The 22,629-nt window shown below is 40.8% G+C and overlaps 1 protein-coding gene across 2 annotated transcripts in view; it reads left to right on the top strand.

The window, feature by feature from the left end:
* Positions 1–8,515: 8,515 nt before the first annotated feature.
* The window catches only part of SPATA6 (spermatogenesis associated 6), a 66,414-nt gene continuing 52,300 nt past the window's right edge, over positions 8,516–22,629 (top strand). For both annotated transcript variants that reach the window (XM_087820416.1, XM_087820415.1), the window contains exons 1-3: positions 8,516–8,640; positions 19,290–19,427; positions 20,578–20,626. In XM_087820416.1, the coding sequence (XP_087676542.1) occupies positions 8,590–8,640; positions 19,290–19,427; positions 20,578–20,626 (238 nt within the window). In that variant the 5' untranslated portion in view covers positions 8,516–8,589. The remainder of the gene's footprint in view (positions 8,641–19,289; positions 19,428–20,577; positions 20,627–22,629) is intronic.

Below are 22,629 nucleotides of genomic sequence, written 5' to 3'. Positions count from 1 at the left end.
AAAAATCCCACATATTTCTGAAACACCTACAAGCTGATAACATTCTCATGGAGAAATATTCATCTACAGCAATGCAGATTTATGCCTCGGTTTCCCTTCCTTTCAAACCCAGTTCCTTTTTGAACTAAGACTCCTGCCCTAAACCCTGGCTCCCTGCCTTACTCTTGTCAGTGCCCAGGGATGTAGGACATTCTCAGCTGTTCCTTGCTGGATACATCACTCAGGGCTTCCATGCAGACTATCACCAGACTCTGAAGATCACACAAGCTACTTTTCCTTGGTTGTGGCCTTCTTTATGGATCATGAGAGGATCCTGCTTGTCCACCTGGGGAATGACAGCCTCCCATGTCAGTGTCCCACCCATTATCTCAGATGCACCATGTTGGTGCTCACTGGCCAGACTTCCAACTGCCAGCACCTGTAATTCTGTGTTTTCTGTAGCTGCGGGAGCCCACTCTGCCTACATGGCAGGCCAAGAAGGGCTGGAATTAGTGCTCACCCAGTGGCTGATGGGAATGACTGGATAAAGATGCCAAATTCTTCACCCCGTGGAAGGGATGATTCTCAGGTGAATATTCTACACTGGCTCTCAGTGGGATTAAGCTCCAGGTGCCCACAGTGGTGACCTGCTTGGCCTCCTTCCTTCTCTGATTAGTTTCCTACGATCACCACCTCAATAAACTACTTGTACTCAAATAATTGTCTGAGGATCCTGGGGAACCCAAACCAAGACAGGAACTCTGGCAGAGCAAAGTTTCCAGGAGTCCTGTTTGCATAAGGCCTCCTAGCCCTCCCTGGGAGAAATAGTGAGAGGACTTGAACCTGAGGGTTGAGCCCAGATTCCTGGCACTTGAGTCCTCGAGTCCATTGGATCTCAGAGGATGCCTCAGCAGGATGGACAGGTGTTCAAGGAATTTGTCCTGCAGTAGGAGGCCTACAACGCCTGTCTGGTCATTTTTCTAGCTTTGTGGGTTGGCAGGGAAGAACCATGTTTTGTACATGATAGTGGATGCCACCATTCAACTGTCTGCCAACTTGGCCCTGGATAACATGATCCACACTCATCAAGAATGGATATGAAAATTAGAGAGGGCATTGACCTTTGGTAAGCTTTATAAATATCTCTTTTCAGTAGGTTAGCAGGCCCTCTGAAGTCTGACTGAAAGGGGTGTTTTCACTGCCCCTTCGAGGACCCTGATAGGGAAAGCAGAGAAGCTGATTGGGTCAGAGGCCTGTGGCGCTGCTAACTACCCTTGTGTTCGTAGCAGGGCTGGGCCATTACGGTCTGGTGGAGCCAGGGGCACACTGTGCTCTGGTCAGCACATTCCAAAGCTGCTCTGTAACTTCAACTAGACAGGGCCTTCTTTTCCTCTTTCCAGTTATTGGCAGAGTATCAAATGTTTTATAGGCCAAGTGCTGCCATGCGCCCAGCTGTGCTCAGCAGTTCCTGCCAGCGAGATGTTTCAGCCGGGACTCACACTAGGGTAACGTCAGGTTTAAAAGCCTGCCTCTGAATGCAGCCCTTCATGGCCTTTAAATGCCGCAAATCAAAGAGGCGCACAGGCAGGGTTGGTGACTGGCAAACGTCCTGCCGCAGCGACGAGAATGTAGCCTTTGTGTGGCGGGGACAGCTGGGGTGAAGAGGAGGGAACACGGGCAGCTGGCCCAGGAGGCCAGGAGCCCCAGTGGACAAGCAGCGCTAGTTTCCCCGGCTCAGGTCCCGCTGGGGTGCTGACCGTACACCGCCACCAAGCAGCAGCACCCCGCGTCTCCTCGTCAGGTATCAGCGCTATTGCTCCTGCTCCTCCCTTCCCCCTTTCCCTCCCTTTCACCTCTCTTCATTCTTTGAGCGTCCGCTGTGTGACAGACCAACAGGTTTATTGTGCGTTCAAAGGCTTCGCTAGCTCCTGACTCGCACTGCTCCTTCCCCAGGACTGCGTTCGCCTTCCACATTTCCCTGCAACGTGCACAGGGAAGCTTTTCAGAGCAGGCCTCTAATTCCTGTCACTGGAAGCAGTCAGCCAATGACTGGGTGATCTCTTTTGGTTTTGTGGGGAATACTTCCTAAACTTCTGCTTACAGTTATCTAACCCTGGTTATAAAGATGTGCTAGAGATAGGGAGAGGGAGATAAAGAGATAAAAAAAAAATGGAGTGAGAGGAGGAGAGATGGAGAGAAAATAAAATAGAAGGGAAGAGAGGTAAAAGGGAAGGGAGGTGGAAGAGAAAGGGAGAGAACAGAGGAAGAGATTGATCGATCCTTTGAATCTTCTATCCAAATATGCCCAAGTCCAGCTCTTTTATGAACGAATAATTTCTGTGTCTGCAACACGATGTTAATCTCCTCCCTACCATTTTTCCTCCCCTGCCTGCCGAGTCCTGGTTTTTTCCAGGTGGTACCATGGATGAACCATAATGGGCCTACACCAGTGGTTTTCACCTGGTTACACAATGGAATCACCTGTACAGTTTACATATATATGATCCGCAGCTTTGGGAATGAAGCCCAGGTACCTATATTTTTTAAATTCCTCCAAGGGGATTGAGGACCACAGGTTCTCAGTCATGAACACCCTTCTCTCATGTGTGAGATATTCCACTTCCAGCCTCCGCTTCAGCTGCAGGAGGCCCTGTGACCTAGCAAAGGAGGTCTGTTGGGATGCTTCTCAAAAAGCTTTAATTTCCCTATGAAAAGGAACAGGCATGACTTTCTCGTTTGTTGGTGCTTCCCTATGTCCCTTTTCCTGGTGTGAATTTGGACAACCAGCCTGAAGACAACCAGCATGAAGACGAAAAAGCTTTAAAACAACAACACGCTAAACACAGTGAAACAGAAAGATTGAAAGACCTGGGCTTTCCAACCAGGTGAGCTCCAGCAGCATCCCTCTCCTGACCACCTCCCGACTTCTTGTTATGAGAGATGATTAAATGTCTTTATTTCTTAAGCCAGTGATAATGGAGTTTTCTGTCATTTGCAAGTAAAAGCAATTTACCTGAGTATTTGGTATTTTCCTATGGTGAAAGCTATTATGATTGAAAAAAGAGAGGCACAGCCATGCTAATGTTCAGAGTTCAGAAAATGAGTGTTCCTAAGATGAAAATGAAAAATGGATTTGAGATTTTCCCCCCCACTAGTTCTGTTAGGCTGTTAGGGCTACCATAACAAATGAGCACAGTTTGTGGCTTAAACAACAGAAATTTATTTTCATACAGTTCTGGAGGCTTGAAGTTCAGGATCAAGGGGTTGGCAAGGTTAATTTCTTCTGAGGCCTCTCTCTCTAGCTTGTAGATGGCCATTTCCTCTTAATGTCTTTGCATGTGACTCTGTGTCCTAATCTCCTCTTCTTATAAGGACACCATTGGATTTAGGCCCACCCCAATAACCTCATTTAACCTTAATTTAATCTCTTTAAAGACCCTATCTCCAAATAGTCACAGTTTGAGATAGTGGGGGTCAAGACTTTAATCTAAGAATCTTAGGGGACATAATTCAGCTCATAATACTGGTGCTTAAAATTTGGCCAGGTATAGAATGCTCATGGCTTAGACCAGTGGTTCTCAGTCCTGACTGTAAATACCTAAAGCAACGTAAAAAAAGTAAATGCCTAGGCCTCTGTCCCAAAGATACTGATTTAACTGATCTGGGTGGGACCAGATATTTAATTTTAGGTATAGTCAACCATTATTTATCTGAGAGTTGGTTAAACTCATCACAGAAAAGCTTCTTACTTTATTTATTAAAAAAAAAAAAAAAAAATCCCAGAACTCTTGGAGAGATGAGAGGCCCATCTTGTTTTAATGAATGGAAGCAGAGACAAGCAACATAAAAGGGGATCTTCAGTGTCGGGGACCGGCTGCATATCTGTTTTGAGAATGGGAAGAGACCCAACTGCTTTCTGCTCTTCTTTCCTGTAAGAACAAGGGGAGATGAGGACACCTGATGGCCTTGGTGGCCATTTCCACTGGAGGAAGAACACCCAGATGGGAACATCCAGGGGTGTACGGGAGGAAGGACAGTCACTGGGTGCCAAAGTGGCCTTATGTTTTTTTGCTCAACCCTCAATTAATAGGATTAATAGGCCTGATTTATTTTCAGGGACTGTTATTAGGATTTGACTTTGTTGAGACAGGCAGGTGGCCTAGGAAGGACTGAAGGGGCTGTTTATCATAGTGCACAAAGAAACCATCCCAGCCGGCGCTGCAGAGGTGGCATTCGTTTCCGACAGCAGGACTTAAAAAGTCCTCTGAGGTCACTACTTATGGCATGATTTTTAAATTCATCGTTTCTGTTGCAAAATTAATTCTGGACTAGTTTAAGAAATCTGCAGTCAGCCTGTTTAACTTCTAAACCACCTGCAGCTTATGGCTGCTGTAACAAATTACCACAAACTTAGTGGCTTAAAACAACACAAATTTCTTCTCTTACACTTCTGGAGGCCGGAAGTCTGAAATGAGTCTTACAGGGCTGGTTCCTGTGTTGACAGGGCTGGTTCCTCCGGAGTCTCTGGGGGACAGCCCATTCCCCGCCTTGTCCAGTTTCTAAAGTCTGCCCTCATTTCTCAGCTCAGGGCCTGTATCGCATCACCTCCTTCCCTCTGCTTCCCTGACCACACCACCCTCTTTCTGATTCTGACTCCTCCTGGTCCCGTGTGATTACTAAGGACAACCTGGATAAAGCAGGATACCCTCTCCATCTCAAGATCACGATCCACAAAGTCCTTTCTGCCAAAGAAAGTAGTATCTACAGGTCTGGGGGATTAGGACGTACACATCTTTGCAAGGCTATTAGTTTACCACAAGGACTCAGTGGCCCAGGTGCTTACAACTGGGTAGTTGTGGGTAAAATAAAAATGGTCCTCCTTCCCCAACAGCTCCCTAGTTCCAACACAAGAGGACGCTTCTGCTTTCAGAAATTCTTCCCTGGAATCGGTGTGGTTTCTAGTCAATGCAATGCTATTGGCTGGTGCCCAGGTCCTTTCTTTCCAGAAATTAGGCAGTTGGGTGGAGTCTCAGGAGCAGGCCCACAGGGATGGCAGTGATGCCCAATTCCAGCAGACTCAGTTTGTAACTAGGGTTCAGAACACTTACAATGTGTCTTCCCATGCCCACCTCTTGTTTTTCAAAAGTGAGCTTGTCTAGTACATGTTCATTTTCCCTAAGGCAGTTATATGAGAAATTGGAAGTGATCCCTCATTGGCTTATTACTTTCTAAATCTCAGTCAGAGGAATGGCAATCTAATTAGTATTGATTGAACTAGCATATCTTGCATAGGGAGACAAAATTAATAAAATATTCAACTGGGTATTTATTATTATAGTTGCATAATACATTTTAAGCCAAACACTTTTTCCCAAGGGGTACAATTCATATTGTTCTATGTAAGAAGAGTCTTACAACAGGGTGATTTTTGCTTTATCTTTTCATTCCAAACTATATCAGAAATTTTACAGGTCTTGTTCCTCTTAAACCTTTCACACCTTTCTCAGTGAAAAATACTTCTACAGTCTAGTGTTAGAGGTTTAGAAATGGTTCTACTTTAAAATATACAGAATCATTCTGAGAATCAAATTAAGTGTCAGAAACATGCTTTCAGAAACAAATTTCTATTCAAATGTGAGATCATAATGGCATTATATATAACATCTATTAATATAACAATTACTGTTGTCATCATGATTATTTGGTTGGATCATATCTTAAGCTCATGAGTATGTTTGTGATTGATGTTATTAAAATAATAACTAACGAGAGGCAGCATTTTATAGCAGAAATAAGGCTGCCTTCGGAGTAGGGCGGACCTGGGCCCGCATTCCTGCTGTGCCAGGTTCTCTGTGAGTGTGGGCAAGTTAATTTCCTCTGAGCTTGCTTCCTCGCTGTTAAATGGGCATATAAATATTTACCTTGTAGAGATGTGTGAGGTATATAATTATGTATATAAAGTACCTTGTTCAACCCCTGATTTATAATGTACTGTCACTGAATGGTTACTACGGTTATTATTATTATTTATCGCCTTATAACTAATGAAGACACTGACTGTTGGTAGTCAGTTCCTTTGCGGAGATTGAACATGAGTGAAAAACAACAGAGGTCTTTAAAAATGCCTCTGACCGGCTGACCATTTGGCTAGAGAGTCTGAGTTCCCATCCTCACTTCATAAATGCAAAGCAGACTGTATAAAAGAAAAAAATCTCTATTCCTTTAAAATATTCATCAAATGAGGTAGGATTTCTGGGAAAGATTAAGAGCTTACATTTTTTATTGGACTTATTTCCCATAAAATTTTATGGCGGATAAAAGGAGGGGAAGTGCAGCAGCAGTACTATTTCTGTTTTATCTGCTACCTGTGATTATAAATCTCCCTGGGATATCATTAATTATAGCGATGCCATTCACAATCCTGCTACTCATGCATATTAGAATTTTTACCAAAATTCTATGCCTGGGCTTAGAAATCAGGAGCTGAATTTTTGTATGAGGCTGAAACTTGAAGGCCATGACAAGAGAACACCTATGGACTGAATATGCTCCCTGAACTCATATGTTGAAATCCTAACCCCCAATGTGATAGTATCTGTAGGTGGGGCATGGGGGAGGTAATTAGGGCATTAGGGTGGGGACCTCACAAATGGGGTTGTGCTTTTATAAAATAGACACTTCTCCATGTGAAGACATGAGGGGAAAATGGCCATCCAAAACCCCGAAGAAGGCTGTCATCGGAACCCAACATGTTGCCACCCTGATCTTGACTTCTAGCCTCCAAGACTGTGAGAAATTAATTTCTGTTGTTTATAAGCTACCTGGTCTATGGTATTTTGTTATAGAATTCACACAAACTAAGACAGGAGCTATGCAGAGAGAGCCCAGAAACCTATGAGTGGTTTCCCCAAAAGTTTAAGACTAAAGGATGAACTTTGCATGTACAAGGTGAGACCACCTGAGGCTTTCCAGTTAGCAGCTGCTACAGAGTTGGGAGCAGAACAGAGTTTCTTGGGATCAAGTGCTGCTGGAGAACATTGGAGTTGAGAACCTCCCATTGAGGAGAGTTTGTTTTTTTGTTGTTGTTGTTGTTTTTAACACTATTAATACTCCTGGATTCCAAGTGATATACCAGAAAGGCTGCAGGTAACCAGAGAGGACCATGCCCTCTAGTAAGGCCTGCACTAGACTTGTCTTAACAAAGTCTACAACCAAAACCTGTAAGGGAGACGGAGTTTGGGAGTTGAGTCCTATCAAGTTAGAGGGGCTTTAAACACATCTTGGGTTTTACACATATCTGCATTAACAAATGTATCATTACCCAAGTTTAAGGTAATCATTCAGTAATTAAACTGCCTGCCTAAACATTATTCAGTTGCAATATCAAATTAGTAAATGTAATAAAAAATAAACTATCTTTCAATAGTAAAAAGAAAAAAACTATAATTAAATAACTAGGAATTAAGTAGGACCTTTATGCAAGAAACTCAAAACCTCTAGTAAAGAAGATAGAAGATGCACTAATAAATGGACAAACATTTTATGTTCTTGGATAGATATAATATTCCTAAAATGTCAATTCCCCAAATTAGTCTATAAATTTAATGCATCGTAATAAAAATTCCAGTTGGGCTGTTTGAAGAACCCGATGAAGGTACTCTCAAATAAAATGAAGCAATAAAGGATCACAAATAGCTAAATCAATCTAATTTAAAAAAGAGACCTGCCAAACAGGATATTACGAAGTCATAGTAAGAAAGCAGTGTGATACTGTAGCAAGAATGACAAATAGAACACTGGAACAGAATGGAAAGCCTGAGGACAGAACTTTAGGTAATTAATATGTGACACAGGTGCTGCCACAAATCAATAAGGGAAAGTACAGAAAGTTTAGGAGATACAGTTGGGAAATCTAGCTCACTCTTTGGAGGAAAAACAAAACAGCATCCCAGATTCCCATCTGCCATCATGTACAAAGATCGAGTCTTGACGGATTACACATCAAAATGTGAAAGGTGAAGCTACGATTCTGCTTTGACTTGGGCAAGTCTCTAACCCTCAGCTTCCCCAAGCTGTCTTGGTAAACCAAACTGAAATTCAAATGAGAGTAATTCTTTTAGACGAGCCCAAGGTGCCTCGCCACGTTAGAACGCAGGGCTCCGGAGCCCCTCTCTCCCTGTGTTCGCTGCCCCCTGCCCAGCTATCCCGTCCTTTGTCTGGCTTTGGGCCCACAGTTGACGTCACAGAGCTGCCCCGACCTCACCCCGCCCCTTCGGAAGCCCCGCCTCCTGGCGCGGCCCCGCCCCGCCCCGTCCGGCGTCAGCCGAGCCCCGCCCCCAGCCGCTCGCCCCTGCGCGGCGGCTCCGGCGGGGCCCCGCCCCGCCCGTCTCCCGGCCACGCCCCTCCTGGGTGCCATGACAACGAGTCTGCGCCCCGCGCACGGCTGCTACTCGGGCGGGACCCAGGCTGGACCGCGGGCCCCGGCCTGGGGGCCACAGCTGCCGCCGCCGCCGCCACTTCGTCTCCTCCCCGTCCCCGTCCCACCTCGCGTCTCCTCGCTTCACTCGGGCCCGCGGCCGGGGTCCCTCCCCGCCGCCCCACCCCGCGCGGATGCCGAAGGTGAAGGCGCTGCAATGCGCCCTGGCGCTGGAGATCCGCTCGGTGAGTACCGGTCCCGCCCAGCCCCCCGCCCGGGCGTCTGTGAGCCCCGGGGTTCACCCGGGACGGTCCTCTGTTCAACTCCGAGTCACCTCAAAGCCTCCCTCACCCTCCGAATCATCCTCAGGCAGCCTGCACCCCTGCTCACCGCGGTCTTCCCCCCTCAAACTCTTGAGCGCCCTCCCACCCCGCCGCGCAGAGGCCGACGCCCCACCTCGGCTCCTCCCTTCACCCCAGTTTCCACTCGCGGTTCCTTCAAATCATTTCCAAAGGGCTTCGGAGATCCTCTCCCCGCCCCCAACTTTCCAGTGAGTTATTTGGGGACCGGCTTCTCTTCAAGTTTCCCTTTTCTGCCCCTGTTCTCTGAGAGGACTATCGGCCCGCTTCGCTCCCTTCTGGGGGCGGGTGTAGGGTAGTGAGCTTTCTTCCCAAATCACTGCAGGTGGACTTTTTCAGATTTCCAACCTTCCGATTAGTGGCCTTTTAGTCATCAAAGTCGGACCCCCACGCCCAACAACTGAAGTATGTCATCGTTTCACAAAGCACCTTGCCATCGCCTCCCCCCCCCCAGCCCCTCAGAAATCGCTGCAGGCCCCTCCAGTCCCCACCCCCTCCCGACGCTGAGAAGTGACCCTTATCCTCCCGGTTACCCCGAGAAAGGCCTCAGCTTTTAGAGAGAAACGACTCATTCTCTGAACTCCCTCTGGGGGGCCTGCGACCCCACCCCGTCACTCTCCAGACTTGCTGAAGGGGTTCCCTTCCCCAACCTGCCGTGCAAATCCAGCCCCGGCAGAGAACCCCAAGTCCGTCCTCCAGGGACGGGGCTTGGACCTCCGCGCGCGCTGAGAAAACTTCCTTCCCCTCCCTTCTTCAGAGAACCCCTGCATTCTCCCCTTCAGTGAGAGCCGCAGCTTCTCTTCCAGAGGAAATCTCCAGGGAGCTTTTCCATACCCCCATTTTAGATCTGCTAGCAGTTTGGAACCAAAACTCCTTGTCCCTTTCCTCTCCTCCCACTTCTCTGTCTTCTAATCGTTCAAATCAGTCTTCGATCTCCCATCAAAACTGAGGGGGTGGGGGTACTTAAACGTGCAACATCACTCCCCCAGGTGCTGCACCGAGCAGCCCTCTCACTTTTTTCGTGCACACCCTGCATGCACGAAAAAACTAACTAACTAACTAACTAACTAACTAACTAACTAACTAACTAACCCCTCTTTCCAACTAATCCCACCCTTGTAGCAGCCCCCCTTTCCTGGCTGTCCCTCCTCACATTAGACTGAGGCTGCTGCTGCCCAGTCCAGGGAAGTCACAAGACTGTTTTAGGTCTTTTGTTAGGTCTTAAAGAAGGGAAGGCTGGGCAGGGCCAGAGGAGATCTAAGTTTCTGGCACACTCCGTGTATCTTGAAGCCAGCAGAGATTTTTCTCTCTGCTGTGTTGGAAACTCTATATAGCCCTAGTTTCAGATGTTTTCCTTCCAGAGCTGCCAAAGTTTGGCAATTTTTTTTTTTTGTAAAGTAAGATTGGTTCAGCAAAAGAATACATGAAACTCTAAACAGCTGGTTCAGGGCAGTTAGTAAAACTCAAGAGACTGTTGCTGGCTGCTGCTTCCTCCCCTGCTGACCAATGGGCTTTCGCAGCCCGGTGAGAGCGGCGCCAGCGGGCCGCTGCTGCTTCCCTTCCTCTGCAGATACTGACTTTCTGAGACGAAGAACTTTGTTGTACTGGAACTGATTACTGCCTGAAGGAGTCGGAGGAACAAATTTTATTTCACTATTCTTTCTTCTCAGTACTAGTTGTGCTACAGAAAGTGAGTGACTGTAAAATGGAGTTTTGTTGTTCATGGAGGCTTAAGAAACTATGCAGGTGGAAACATTCCTGTTTAATTTTCTTTTTCCCCACCAATCGTTTGAATCACAGGATTTTACATTTCTAAGAAATTTTGGCTATCATTGGGTTTATTCCTCTTTACAGAAAATTCCTGAGGCATAGCATGACTATTTTTCTAGGGTTGCACAACTTTAAGGGACAAAGCTGCAACAAGATGTTAAGTTTTCTGACCAGCACAAGCCCTGTTAAATGGCTCTGATGCTCAGAAGGAGCACAAAAGACCATTAATGACCATACAAGTTTAACAAGTTTGATTAATTTGGCTTTGATTGAGTAGAGGAATTATGTGACCATAGATATTACACCTTCTTTTAAATTTACATTTTTCTTTTCAGTTTAATTTTTTTGCATTTATATGGCATAAATCTATGTAAAATGATATACTCAGAGAAGTCTTGATTCCAGCCCTATTCGAACCTATTTCCCGCCTATACTCATCTGCTACTGGTAACCATTTTTATTTGTTTTTTATTTACTCTTCTAGTATTTCCTTTTGTGATATAACCATATAGATACACATCCATGTACAATAATCCCCCCATATTCTTTTTACTTTTGTTTCTTGAATGATAAGTAGTATGTTATATAAGCTATTCTGTACTCTGTTTTGTTTTTTTCACTTAATATACCCTGAGGATCAGTCTATATTTATAAAAGATGGCATCTTCCTTTTCCTCAGCTTTTTGTTGACATTTTTAAACACACAGAGTAGTTGGAAGAGTAGTACAATGAATAACTATATCCCATGACCTGTGTACATCAATTTGATTTATCTGAACATACGTATATGCATATAAATAAAATAAATATTTTTTGCTGAAAATTTCAAGTAAATTATTGATACCATGATGTTCTAAATACTTCAGTGTACATCTTCTAAAAATAAAGACATTTTTCTGCATAACCACAAAACCACTATCACACACCTAAGAACGTAGTGATAATTTTTTAGTATCTAGGCCATATTCAAATTTCCCAGCTGTCTCAAAAGTGAATTGTGCAGTTAATTTTTTCAAACCAGGATCCAATCGAAGTTTACACGTTGCATGCCCTTGTTAGGTCTTTTTAGTCCATTTTAATGTAGAGCAGTTCTTTTTCATTAGCATGACATTTCCTACCCTCCAGCCCCTACCAGCCAATGAATTTGGATAAATTCATAAGCTCATGTAACTATTACTCAGGTCAAGATTTAGAGCCCTTCTATCACCCAGGAAGTTCCCTAATTCCCCTTTAAACCCCATGCAGAGGGAACTACTATTCTGATTCGTCACTGTAGTTTGGAACTTAATACTAAATGGGGCCACGTAGTGTGTCATGTTTTGTGTTGGCTTCTTTTGGTCAGCATATTTTTTAGATCCATCCATGTTTGTTGCTGTGTTTATCACTATTTTATTCCTTTAGATTGTGGAGTAGTATTTTATTGTATACACATATAATAACATGTTTATCCATTGTCTTTATTGATGATGATTTGGATTGTTACCAGTTTGTGGTTACCATGGATAGAGCTACTATAAACATTCATCCTTGTAAAAATGTTTTTGTGCACATTGCCTTTTAAAGAGACGGGGTTCAGATATGGAATATCTTGTGTTGTGTTATTGAGTTTCTTGTAGTGACATTTAATTTGTTCCCCAATTCCTATAAACGAGAAATTAGATGTTTTATTTCTTCTTGCCTATTGAAAGTATGGCACTCCAGTCTTTTCTCCCCTCTTCCCCCTCCATGTTTATTTTTGCTGCAGTCTTGCAATCTCAACATTTTGTGTTGCTCAACAGAGCCATATGACTTGAGAGAAAATATATTGCTAGGAAGAAAGTGTGACTTTTCTCAATGAATCTTTGGAGAATGATATGAAATGCCAAGTAACTTGTTTTTAAAGAGCAGCAAAAAAATTATATTTCCCATCACTTCACTTACACTTTTAATATTTGAAACATCTGTGATATGAAAAAGTACTTTTTCTGCTCTCTTATTATTCACTAGTTCATGAGATTATTTGGGAAAATGGAATTGGAGATACAAGAGTAAAGCCCAGTTTCTATGTAACTTGAGGGAAGAGTGTACTTTGTTTTTTTTGGAATTCTGCTCATAGTTCTTTGCTTGAAAAATCATGGCACTAATGGCAGCACTACTTGTGTTTGAGTTGACAGTATGCAACACCTATTAATCTGCTGTTGAAACTTGTCTGTTTCTTGTGGATTCTGTGTATAGGTGTGTCAACCAGTGGTCACTGGCACCAACTCAATGCCAACGGGAATCTCTAATTTCTGTATGGTGAAGGAAACTTGATTCATTGCAGGCAGTTCAGTTGTGATACAGCAGGGCCTAACAATGTTGCAGCTCAGTAATGAAACAGCATGGCTGTGGAGCTACATGGCCGTGAGGTGGCCTTGGGGCAAGGTAGACCTCAGGTACGGCCCCTGTCCTGCTAGATAGCTTCACCCTGCTTGGCTCTCTGCTCTGGAGACATGGGAGAAATGAAGTCTTCCATCTTCAGAGGAAAGGGAAAAGTGCGTCTGTAAGCCAGAGGGAAGATGACATATATAGGGAAGCCCCCACTCTGTCCCTGCATGGTCAGTCCTCATGCATTTGATGACTCCAATCCTCACATTTTGATTGGTCTAAAATGCACTGTTCTGATTGATCAGAATGGAGCTGTTCTGATTGGTGGGTAAAGATACTAATGCGGATATAGCTGCACAGCTCTGATTGGACGGGGAAAGTCGAAGTCCTATTGGTTGAAATACAATTCCAGGAACTCCTTTACAAGGGCTGGTGCAGACTGTGGGAACACCTTGCAGGCAGACAGTTCAATGCTTTTGTGAGAGGCCCTGATTTAGAAATGGGTAGTGGGCTCTGTTCTTTTTGCTTTCTTTTTAATTTTATATTACTTTAAATTTGAGCTAGTTATCCCCCAGTAGCCATTCTTGGTAGGTATTTTTTCCTCACGACCCACAGGTGCAAATATTGTATCTCCGAGCCTAGTCCTGCCTGTGCATTTACATGTAGAAATATATTTTTATAATAAGTTATTTCTGTATTTTTTACAGTTTGGGTTTATGTTTTAGTTACATGTATAAGTAAATTGCAAAATATTTGTTGTAATAGAAGTGGTTTTGGATCTTACAGAGATCCAGTGCTCTAGGAAATAGATTTAACAAATTACCATAAACTTGGTGTCTTAAAACAACAGAAATTTATTCTCTCACATTTCTGGAGACCAAAAGCCCAAAACAAAGGTGTTGGCAGGGAAACACTCCCTCAGAAGCCTCTAAAGGAGAAGACTGCCTAGTTCTAGCTATTCGTAGCTCCAGGCATTCCTGGGATTGTGGCTGCATAACTCCAATCTCCAATCCTAGAGGTTTCCTTTTTTGTTAATATCCAGTTTATATCCTTTGCCCTTTATGGATGTAAGAGTTTTTTCCTTCTTGTTAAATATGTTTTGGATGTTAACCTCTATTGGTTATATGTATTGTAAATTTCTAAAATCTTCTATTTGAAGCTTATTATTATTTTTACCTTGGCTTTGCTTTCTTTAGTAATTCCTTTTTTTGTTTTCTATATTTTTGTTGCTGTTGCTGATACATAATGCTATCGATTTTTTTTTTAAATATGCCTTTATTGATTTCAGAGAGAGGAAAGGAGAGGGAGAGAGTTAGAAACATCAATGATGAGAGAGTCATTGATCGAGCCCGCAACTGGGCATGTGCCCCGACCAGGAATCAAACCCTGATCGCCTGGATCCAAGGTCAATGCTCAACCGCTGAGCCACGCCCGGCCGGGCGCTATCGACTTTTTAAATTAAGTTTTTATGGAACTATAGCTTACAGTCACAGAGTACACAAATCCTAAATGTGTAATCACTACTCAGATCAATAATTAGAATATTATCAGCACCCGAGATTGCTCCCTTGTGTTCCATTCCTCTATCCATGCCACCTGCCCCCTCCCCCCCCACCTGCTCTCTTCCCCTCCTAAAGGTAACCACTATCTTGACTTCTTTTTTTTTAATCTTCACCTGAGGATTTTTTTTTCATTGCTTTTCAGAGAGAGTGGGATTGGGGGTGGGGAGAGAAGGAGAGAAACATCCTTTGGTAGCCTCCCGCTAACAAACCAACCAGAGTGGGGATTGAGCCCACAACCGAGGTATGTTCCGTTGGCCAGAATTGAACCCAGGACCCTTCAATCCTCAGGCCGACGATCTAACTACTGAGCCAGACCAGCTAGGGCTATCTTGACTTCTGTCACAATGTATTTTGAACTTTTGAAATTCTCTCTCTCTCCCCGGTATGAACTTTTTAATTGTCTAACATCTTTTCCCCCCCATAAAGATGTCTAACATCTTTGTTTCGTGAGACTATAGTTCTTTATTCTTTCTATTGTTTTTTCTCCTCCAGCTTTTTTGAGATATAATTGACAGAACTGTGTAAGTTTAAGGTGTACAACTTGTTGGTTTGATACACTTAAAAATTGCAAAATGATTACCACCATTCCATCACACAGTTACCATTTCCTTTTTGTGGTGAAGACATTTAAGATCTATACTCTTAGCAACAATCAAGTATATGATACAGTATTATTACCTGTAATCACCATGCTGTACATTGGAGCCCCAAACATGTTAATCTTATAACTCGAAGTTTGTACCCTTTGACTAGTATCTCCTAATTTCACACCTCTCTACCCCCTAACCCCTGGTAATCACCACTCAACTCTGTTTCACTGAGTTTATCATTTTTATATTTCATGTATAAGTGATACCATGCAGTTTTTGCCTTTCTCAGTCTGACTTTTTTACTTAGCGTAATGTCTTCAAGGTTCATCCAAATTGTTGCAAATTGCAGAGTTTCCTTCTCTCTCATGGCTGAATAACACACACACACCTTTGTTTATTCATCTGGTGATAGACACTTAGGTCGTTTCCGTATCTTGGCAATTGTGAGTAATGCTGCAGTGAACATGGGCCTGCAGATATCTCTGTGAGACCTGTTTTCAATTCTTTTGGATATATACCCAGAAATGGGATTGCTGGATCATGTGGTAGTTCTATTTCTGACTTTTTGGGCACCTCCATCCTGTTTTCTATAGTGGCCGCACTCAGTTGCATTCCCATCAGCAGTGTGCTAGGGTTCCCTTTTCTCCACACCCTCACTCACACTTGTTATCTTGTCTTTTTCATTAATTGTAGCCATTCTAACTGGTATGAGGTGATATCTCACTGTCGTTTTGATTTGCATTTCCCTGATGATTAGTAATGTTGAGCAGCTTTTCATGTCCCTGTTGGCCATTTGTATGTCGTCTTTACAAAACTGCTCTGTTCTTCTGTGTCCATTCTCTTGTTGGTGGGCATTACATATCATCTTTTTCAGTTTTGGAGTATTACAAATTGTGTTCCTATGAACATTCTTTACATTTGTATTCAGCAACATTGCAGAAATTTCATATTTGTTCTCATAGTTGTATGGATTTTCTATGTGGAAAGTCATGTTTGCAAATAGACAGTTTTTACTTCTCTCATATAATCTTCCTTTTTCTTACTTATATCTTTGACTAGAATCCCCCGTATAATGTTGAATGATAGGAATAGTAGTAGATATACTTGTCTTTTATTTCTATTTTAAGCTATGCTTCTAATGTTTCACCCGCAAGTATTAGGTTGAATCTTATGAAATTGCTGACAGTGGACCATATTTTTAATACAAATGAACAAACATGGCAATTTCATATAGTTCGACCTAATATAATATTGGCTGTAGGATTTCCATTTACTGAGTTAAGAAAGTTTCCTTCTCCGAATTTTAAAAATATTCTGAGAATTGAATTCTATTGAATGCTTTTTCTCAATCTAATGAAATTACTATATAATGTGACTTCCATCTTTACAAAAAGGACACATATTGTGATGTTGCACCCTTTCCATCCCTATAAATTCTTTTTGGTCAGGATATATTATTTGTACTATATTTTGCTGGATTTGATTGGCTAATTTTTTGTTTAGGATCTTTCATTTGTGTTCATTGATGAAATTTTAGTTTATGAATCAAATACTTAGTTTTAAGATTTTTATTCTTAAAACATTTATTTTGAAATATATCAGACATACAAGAAGTTAGGTATGTCTGAGGATATTCTTTTTGGGTGGTCTAAATCTCTTCTCCAATGGCTGTGGGGCTGCTGATTTCATGGCTACTATGATTGTAAGGGTTTTGGTTTTCAAGGCTACAGAAGACTTGGGTAGAAAGGACTGGGAATAGAGTACGGTGAAACACCACAATATTAGGATTTTTATCAGAATTCAAATATTTTTCTTGAATAAATACTCCTTAGATTATTGTAAACCTCTGGTTAATTTCCAGAGCTCTAAAAATTTGTAGTTGACAGATTTTGGTAGGTTCCCATTGCTTTTATAGAGAGGGGCTGCTTTTGGGAGGTATTTATTTCTTCATTCCGAAAGGACTTTCTTTATGTGGGTCTTTATCTTTAAAGTTTTTTTTTTTGCAGAGACAGCATATTGTAGATTGCTTTTTTATCCAATCTGACAATTTCTGCCTTTTAATTAGAATGCTTAGAATATTTACATTTATGAAATTATCCGTAGAATTGGTTTAAGTCAACTACTTTGCTATTTATTTTGTTTTGCCTGATTAACACCCCCCCTCTTCCTATTTTCTTTTTGGAAAGATCCTGGCAATTCCTTTAAAGGATGGCAGAATTTGTAGAATTATAGATGAGAAAAAAAGTCATGCCTTCTTGCATATATTACAAATTGGAAAGAGACATAGTGAGGACAATTAGAGCAGCACTGTCCAATAGAGATATAGTATGTGTCATAGATTTATGTAATTTAAAATGTTCTTCTAGCTATATTAAAAAAGCTAAAAGAAGTACATAAATTAATTTAACAATAATTTTATTTAAATCAATATCTTAAAAATAGCCCTTCAAAATATAATTAATATAAAAGTTATTAATGAGATAGTTACATTTTTTTTGTAATAAGTTTTCAAAATCTTCAAAATCTTGCATTTTACAAGAACCTTGCACTTTACAACCCATCTCAGTTTGAATGAGCACATCTATAGGCATCAGTGGTAGCAGCCACCACTTTGGAGAACATGGATTTGAGGGACTCTAAGATGGTTTTGGTTTTAATGAGGCAGAGAAGCTGGTAGACAGAATGAGATTTGCTGAGCACCTTGATTTTAGTAATCAATAAGGAACATATTAGGAAAAGTGGAAAATAGAATAAGAGGTAGATAAGAGTAAAAAATATCTGGCATAGAAAATCATCTAAACTGCTGTGTGCAAAGGGCCATGAAGTCTTAGTCATTTATTAAATGCAGTAGTCTGTATTAATATTGCAGAGAATGGCTTTCAGTCTAACAGTGGTAGCTAGTACTGAATAAATGCTCTGTCAGGCACTGTTCTAAGCACTTTGAATGTATTGTGTTGACTCATTTACTGTTTGAATTTAATCAGTCAATCACTTATTCTTTCTTGGGGCTCTATTGTTTTCATATATAAAATATCAAAAGCCATACTAGATAATCTCTGAGCTTCTTCTTAATACTGAAAGTTGGTGTTTTTAAATACATTGATGAGGGAAATAAAATTTCTGTCCTCAGCAAATGTACAGTCAAATAAAAGAGGTGAGATGCACTCACTTAATTAAAATACATGGTGACAATAATTAGGACCTTAAGAGAACTACAAAATGCTATGAGAATCTAAAACATATTTACTTGCACATAGTAAAGTCATAATAAATATCTGATTTAGATTGAATTGAATAATGGTAGCTGATGAATCAAGAGAAGTTTCTTTATTTGTAGGAAATGACAGTTGGCGCAAGCCTTGGCAGGCGGTGGGAGTAAATGAGGAGGAGATGGAGTGGAGTAGTAAGGTGTAGTAATCCAGATAATGGAAGAATGTGAGGCGAGAAAGCAATGTGTGTTCAGAGAACAATAAAAAATATACTTTGATCCTATTATTAGGGGGTGTTGGGTAATAGTACTATGTGGGTAGGTCAGATTTAAATCTCAGAGAGCCTTTCAGATCCCGTTAAGGGAATGGGTGATCACTGACAATGAAATATGGTAGCGCCTGCAGAGACTGTACTAGCGATTTTTGAGAAACCCCACATTTTATGCCTATACTTTCTGTCAGCCATGAGGATAGTTAAGTGCAATTTTATATTTAAAAAATATTGTATTGGGCTAAAACCCAATTCACTCAATTCACTTGCTTTGAAACTTTGTCATATTGGTTTTGATGAGGTCGTGTATAGGCTGCTATTAGGTTAATACAGGTCAGATTTGTGCTCTTTATCGTTTTTCTGTTTGGTTTGTTTTTTTGTTTTGTTTCGGGTGTTTTTTTTTGGTCTAGTACAGTACTTTATTTCTGCTGATTCTTAATCCTTTGTGATTAAATGATGCTGAATGAGTTTATGTCAGCATTTAGCATGGAGTGGGCACCTAAAGGCTGACTATTTAAAACTATTAGTGTCTGTCCCAAGAACCAATACATAGAGCTTCAAATGTGGCACAGATAACCAAAGGGAAAATCATAGATTTCTCAGGGGGATGGAGTTTATAAAGGCATTTCCTTTAACTCTGTAAATGCTAGAATCTATCTTTTCATTTGTGCATATTTTTATTAGCTTAGCAAACTAGTGTTTTTATGTAATGTTTTATAAGTCATTTTAGCAAGATAGATCAGGAAATTGATAAAGCAGTTACATCCATCTACCTAATTTCTTTCAGGTAACTTGTCCAGGAGTGGTGCTGAAAGATAAGGAGGACATCTATCTTAGCATCTGTGTGTTTGGCCAATACAAAAAGACACAATGTGTCCCAGCCACTTTTCCATTGGTCTTCAATGCCAGAATGGTGTTTGAAAAGGTAAGTTCAAATCTCAGATCAAAATTAACAAACAAAAAATGAAAGTAGCTCCAAATTTTGAATAAAATCCCAGAACCCAAATTATTATTGCTGACTATGTACTTTGATTTAATTCAAAAGAAGATTTGTCACATAAATTTGGAGGCTTAAAAATAAATATAAATTATATTTTACATTGAATCAATGGCCTCTTTTTCATGATGGATCAGTTTATTTCTAAAAATTGTCATAGTGTACTTTATGTCAAATATAGCACCTTGAATTCTAAATAATCATTTTTATAAAAAAAGAGGAAATAATGGGTAAAAATAGGTCATATTTTACTTATGGCTGTCTTGTGATACTTCTTTCTATAAATCTCATTTCTTCTTTCCCCTAAAATCGCTGCTTTTGGTTATTACCAATTATATTTCTCACTTTCAAAATTTCCTTTTTCTTTATTTCCCTCTCTTCATCCCTCTTTCCCTCCCTCCCTTCATTCCTTCTTCCTTTTCTCCACAAATAATTACCCAGTACCTGCTCTGTTCCATGCACTTTTTAAAGCACTGGGTAGACAAACATCTTCCTCCTCTTGGAGCTTTCATTTTGATAGGAGAAACAGACAATAATTAAGTAAACACATGAATAATGTGATTTTAGATAGTGATAAGTGTCGTGAAAAGAATAAAGGAGGAGGGTAAGGGACTGAGAGGGACTAGGGGATTAGGGGGACTGTCTATTTTAAAGTGTGTTCAGAGAACGCCATTACATTTAAGCTGTACCTGAATTATGGGACAGTATCAGTTATTTGAAGGTCTGGGGAAAAGCATTCTAGGCAGAGGAATAGCAACACAAAGGCTTCCTGTTGGAAATAAGCTTTATGAGTTAGAGGAACACCAAGAAGGCCAATATGATCGTGGTAACAAAAAAAGGGAAGCATGCTAGCAGATGAAGTTTGAGAGGGAGGCAGAGCCAGCTAGGTTTGTTTGTAAAATTTCCTGTAGTGATCATGGAACACAGAGAGGAAGTGATGGTTCTCAGTAATGTCAGAAGTTTCTTTGGTTAGGAAAGGAATATTTTGGGCACGAGAGGGAGAAGACAAAGACTATGTTATAGACATGTCCCTTTCACTTCTTCCCCTCACGCTTCCCTCTCCATTCTCCCACTCCAGGTGTTCCCTGAAGCAGTAGACCCTGGAGATGTGGTTGCACAGCTTGAATGTAAGTTTAACTTCTAATTCCTGATTCTAAGACATTTGAGAATTATGCTCTTTAATCTTGAATTAGATAAAAGTTAAAAAGGGTTTAATAAGAATTTAAAAAATCTTGAGCATTTTCTGTTTTGGAATTTCAGAGTATACCTGGAGATAATAATAATAAAAAAATGTGCTGCAGAGAGGCTGGGAATTTTTTCTTTTTTCTGTAGTTGGTTGTGGAAAATAAAAAGACTTATTGGAACTTTTTAAAGATTAAGATTGTTTATAATGTAAGAGCAGAGATTCATATTAGGTAGGACTTTGCAGATAAAAACATGTCTTAACTCTCAGTGTATTGAAAATCTACAGAGTAAATAATAGAAGATTGATGTAATGGTAGTTTAAAATACATATGTTTTGCATTTTGAATTACATTTAAAGTTAATAAATTATTTGAAAGACATTTTCAAGGCTGTGGATAACAATAAATTCTTCAAAGTACTGGGAGTCAACTATAAAAAGGTACAGCTATTTGTGAGAGCAGCAATGCAAAGGTATACCCTTGGAAGTAAGTTATTTGAGCTCTGGGTATGAAATGAAAAGCTCTGTTGTTTATCCTTGTAGTTAGAAAGGGATCAGGGGTCACCAGATTGGTCTAATATGTAACTGTCAACAGTATTGGGCATCATCAATATCAGTCATCTCCTCCACACCTTCACCCCATCCACACACCACTGGGACTAGAGCAATGTAGAAACCCAGAACCTGGCACCATGCTGGAATCTGGGCATATAGGGAGGGATCGGGCGGGTTTGTGGTCCTATATTCATGGAATTTATAGTTTAGTGACTCTTGTGCAGAGAATTCTTTATCACCTATGACAATATATTATTTTTTATAGCTGTTCTATCACTTGGTATTCTGTCTTTCACTGTGGCAGACAGCTAGGTGGCAATCTGGTGCCAGTGGATATATGACTTTTAATATTTCCTGAACATTTTAGTCAGTATCTGGGAAATTGTGTATCTTAGAAAGTATGAAGATAATTATTTCATCATTCTGAAATTTTTCTGTTGTAAAAATGCATATCTATCAACAATTGAATCTAAAAACCAAAATCAACAAACAAGCAGAACAGAAACAGACTCAGATACAGAGAACATTTTGACAATTGCCAGAGGGGCAGGGTGTTGGGGGGCTGGTTGCGTGAAAAGGTGAAGGGATTAATAAGTACAAAATTGGTAGTTACAGAATAGTCACGGGGATGTAAAGTACAGCCTAGGGAATATAGTTCTCTATCGTAATAACTATGTATGGTGTCTGATGGGTACTAGACCTATTGGGATGATCACTTAGTAAGTTATATAGAGTCTAATCACTGGGTTGCACACATGGAACTAATTTGATATTGTATGTCAACTGGAATTGAAAAATAAAAAATTTAAAATAAAAGAACATTAAAAAACACAATTTTTTTTCTATTTGATTTGAAATTCTGGGGCTATAAAAAGAGTACTTAGCAGTCATCACTGTTTATAAGTTTTAATGCCTCGATTTCCCCGATTCAGCTTTTCCCTTAGGTCCCTTCCCCTCCTCACTGACACTTCACTTTTTGGTATCTTTCTGAAATTCATCTTTCTCTGCCCTGGTTTTAAATTTTGGTATTCCACTGGCCTCACTTCTTTGATCTCTTTTGACTTAGTTTCTACTCTTTCCTTAAATACTCTCTGAAGACTTGGCTTTATAGATAACCTATCTTCTGATGACTTCCATGTCAGTCTTTATCCCTGACCTCTCTAGTGAGCTTTGGGCTCCTTTTTCTTTTACGTTTTTTTCCCTCTCTCAGTTTTGTAATATTTCATTATCCCTTAATGATATTAATATGAAAAATTAAAAACACACTAATAGTGTAGCAGAGGAAATGTTGAAGTCCCATATACCTGTTAACCAGCTTCAACAGTGTTTGACATGTTGCCAGTCTTATTACATGTTCACCCTGACACTTAAAAAAACTGTTGGAATAGTTAA

This window comes from Miniopterus natalensis, chromosome 9 (assembly GCF_054644295.1).
Source record: "Miniopterus natalensis isolate mMinNat1 chromosome 9, mMinNat1.hap1, whole genome shotgun sequence".
Taxonomy (NCBI): domain Eukaryota; kingdom Metazoa; phylum Chordata; class Mammalia; order Chiroptera; family Miniopteridae; genus Miniopterus; species Miniopterus natalensis.
This window is presented reverse-complemented; position numbering and strand designations above follow the sequence as displayed.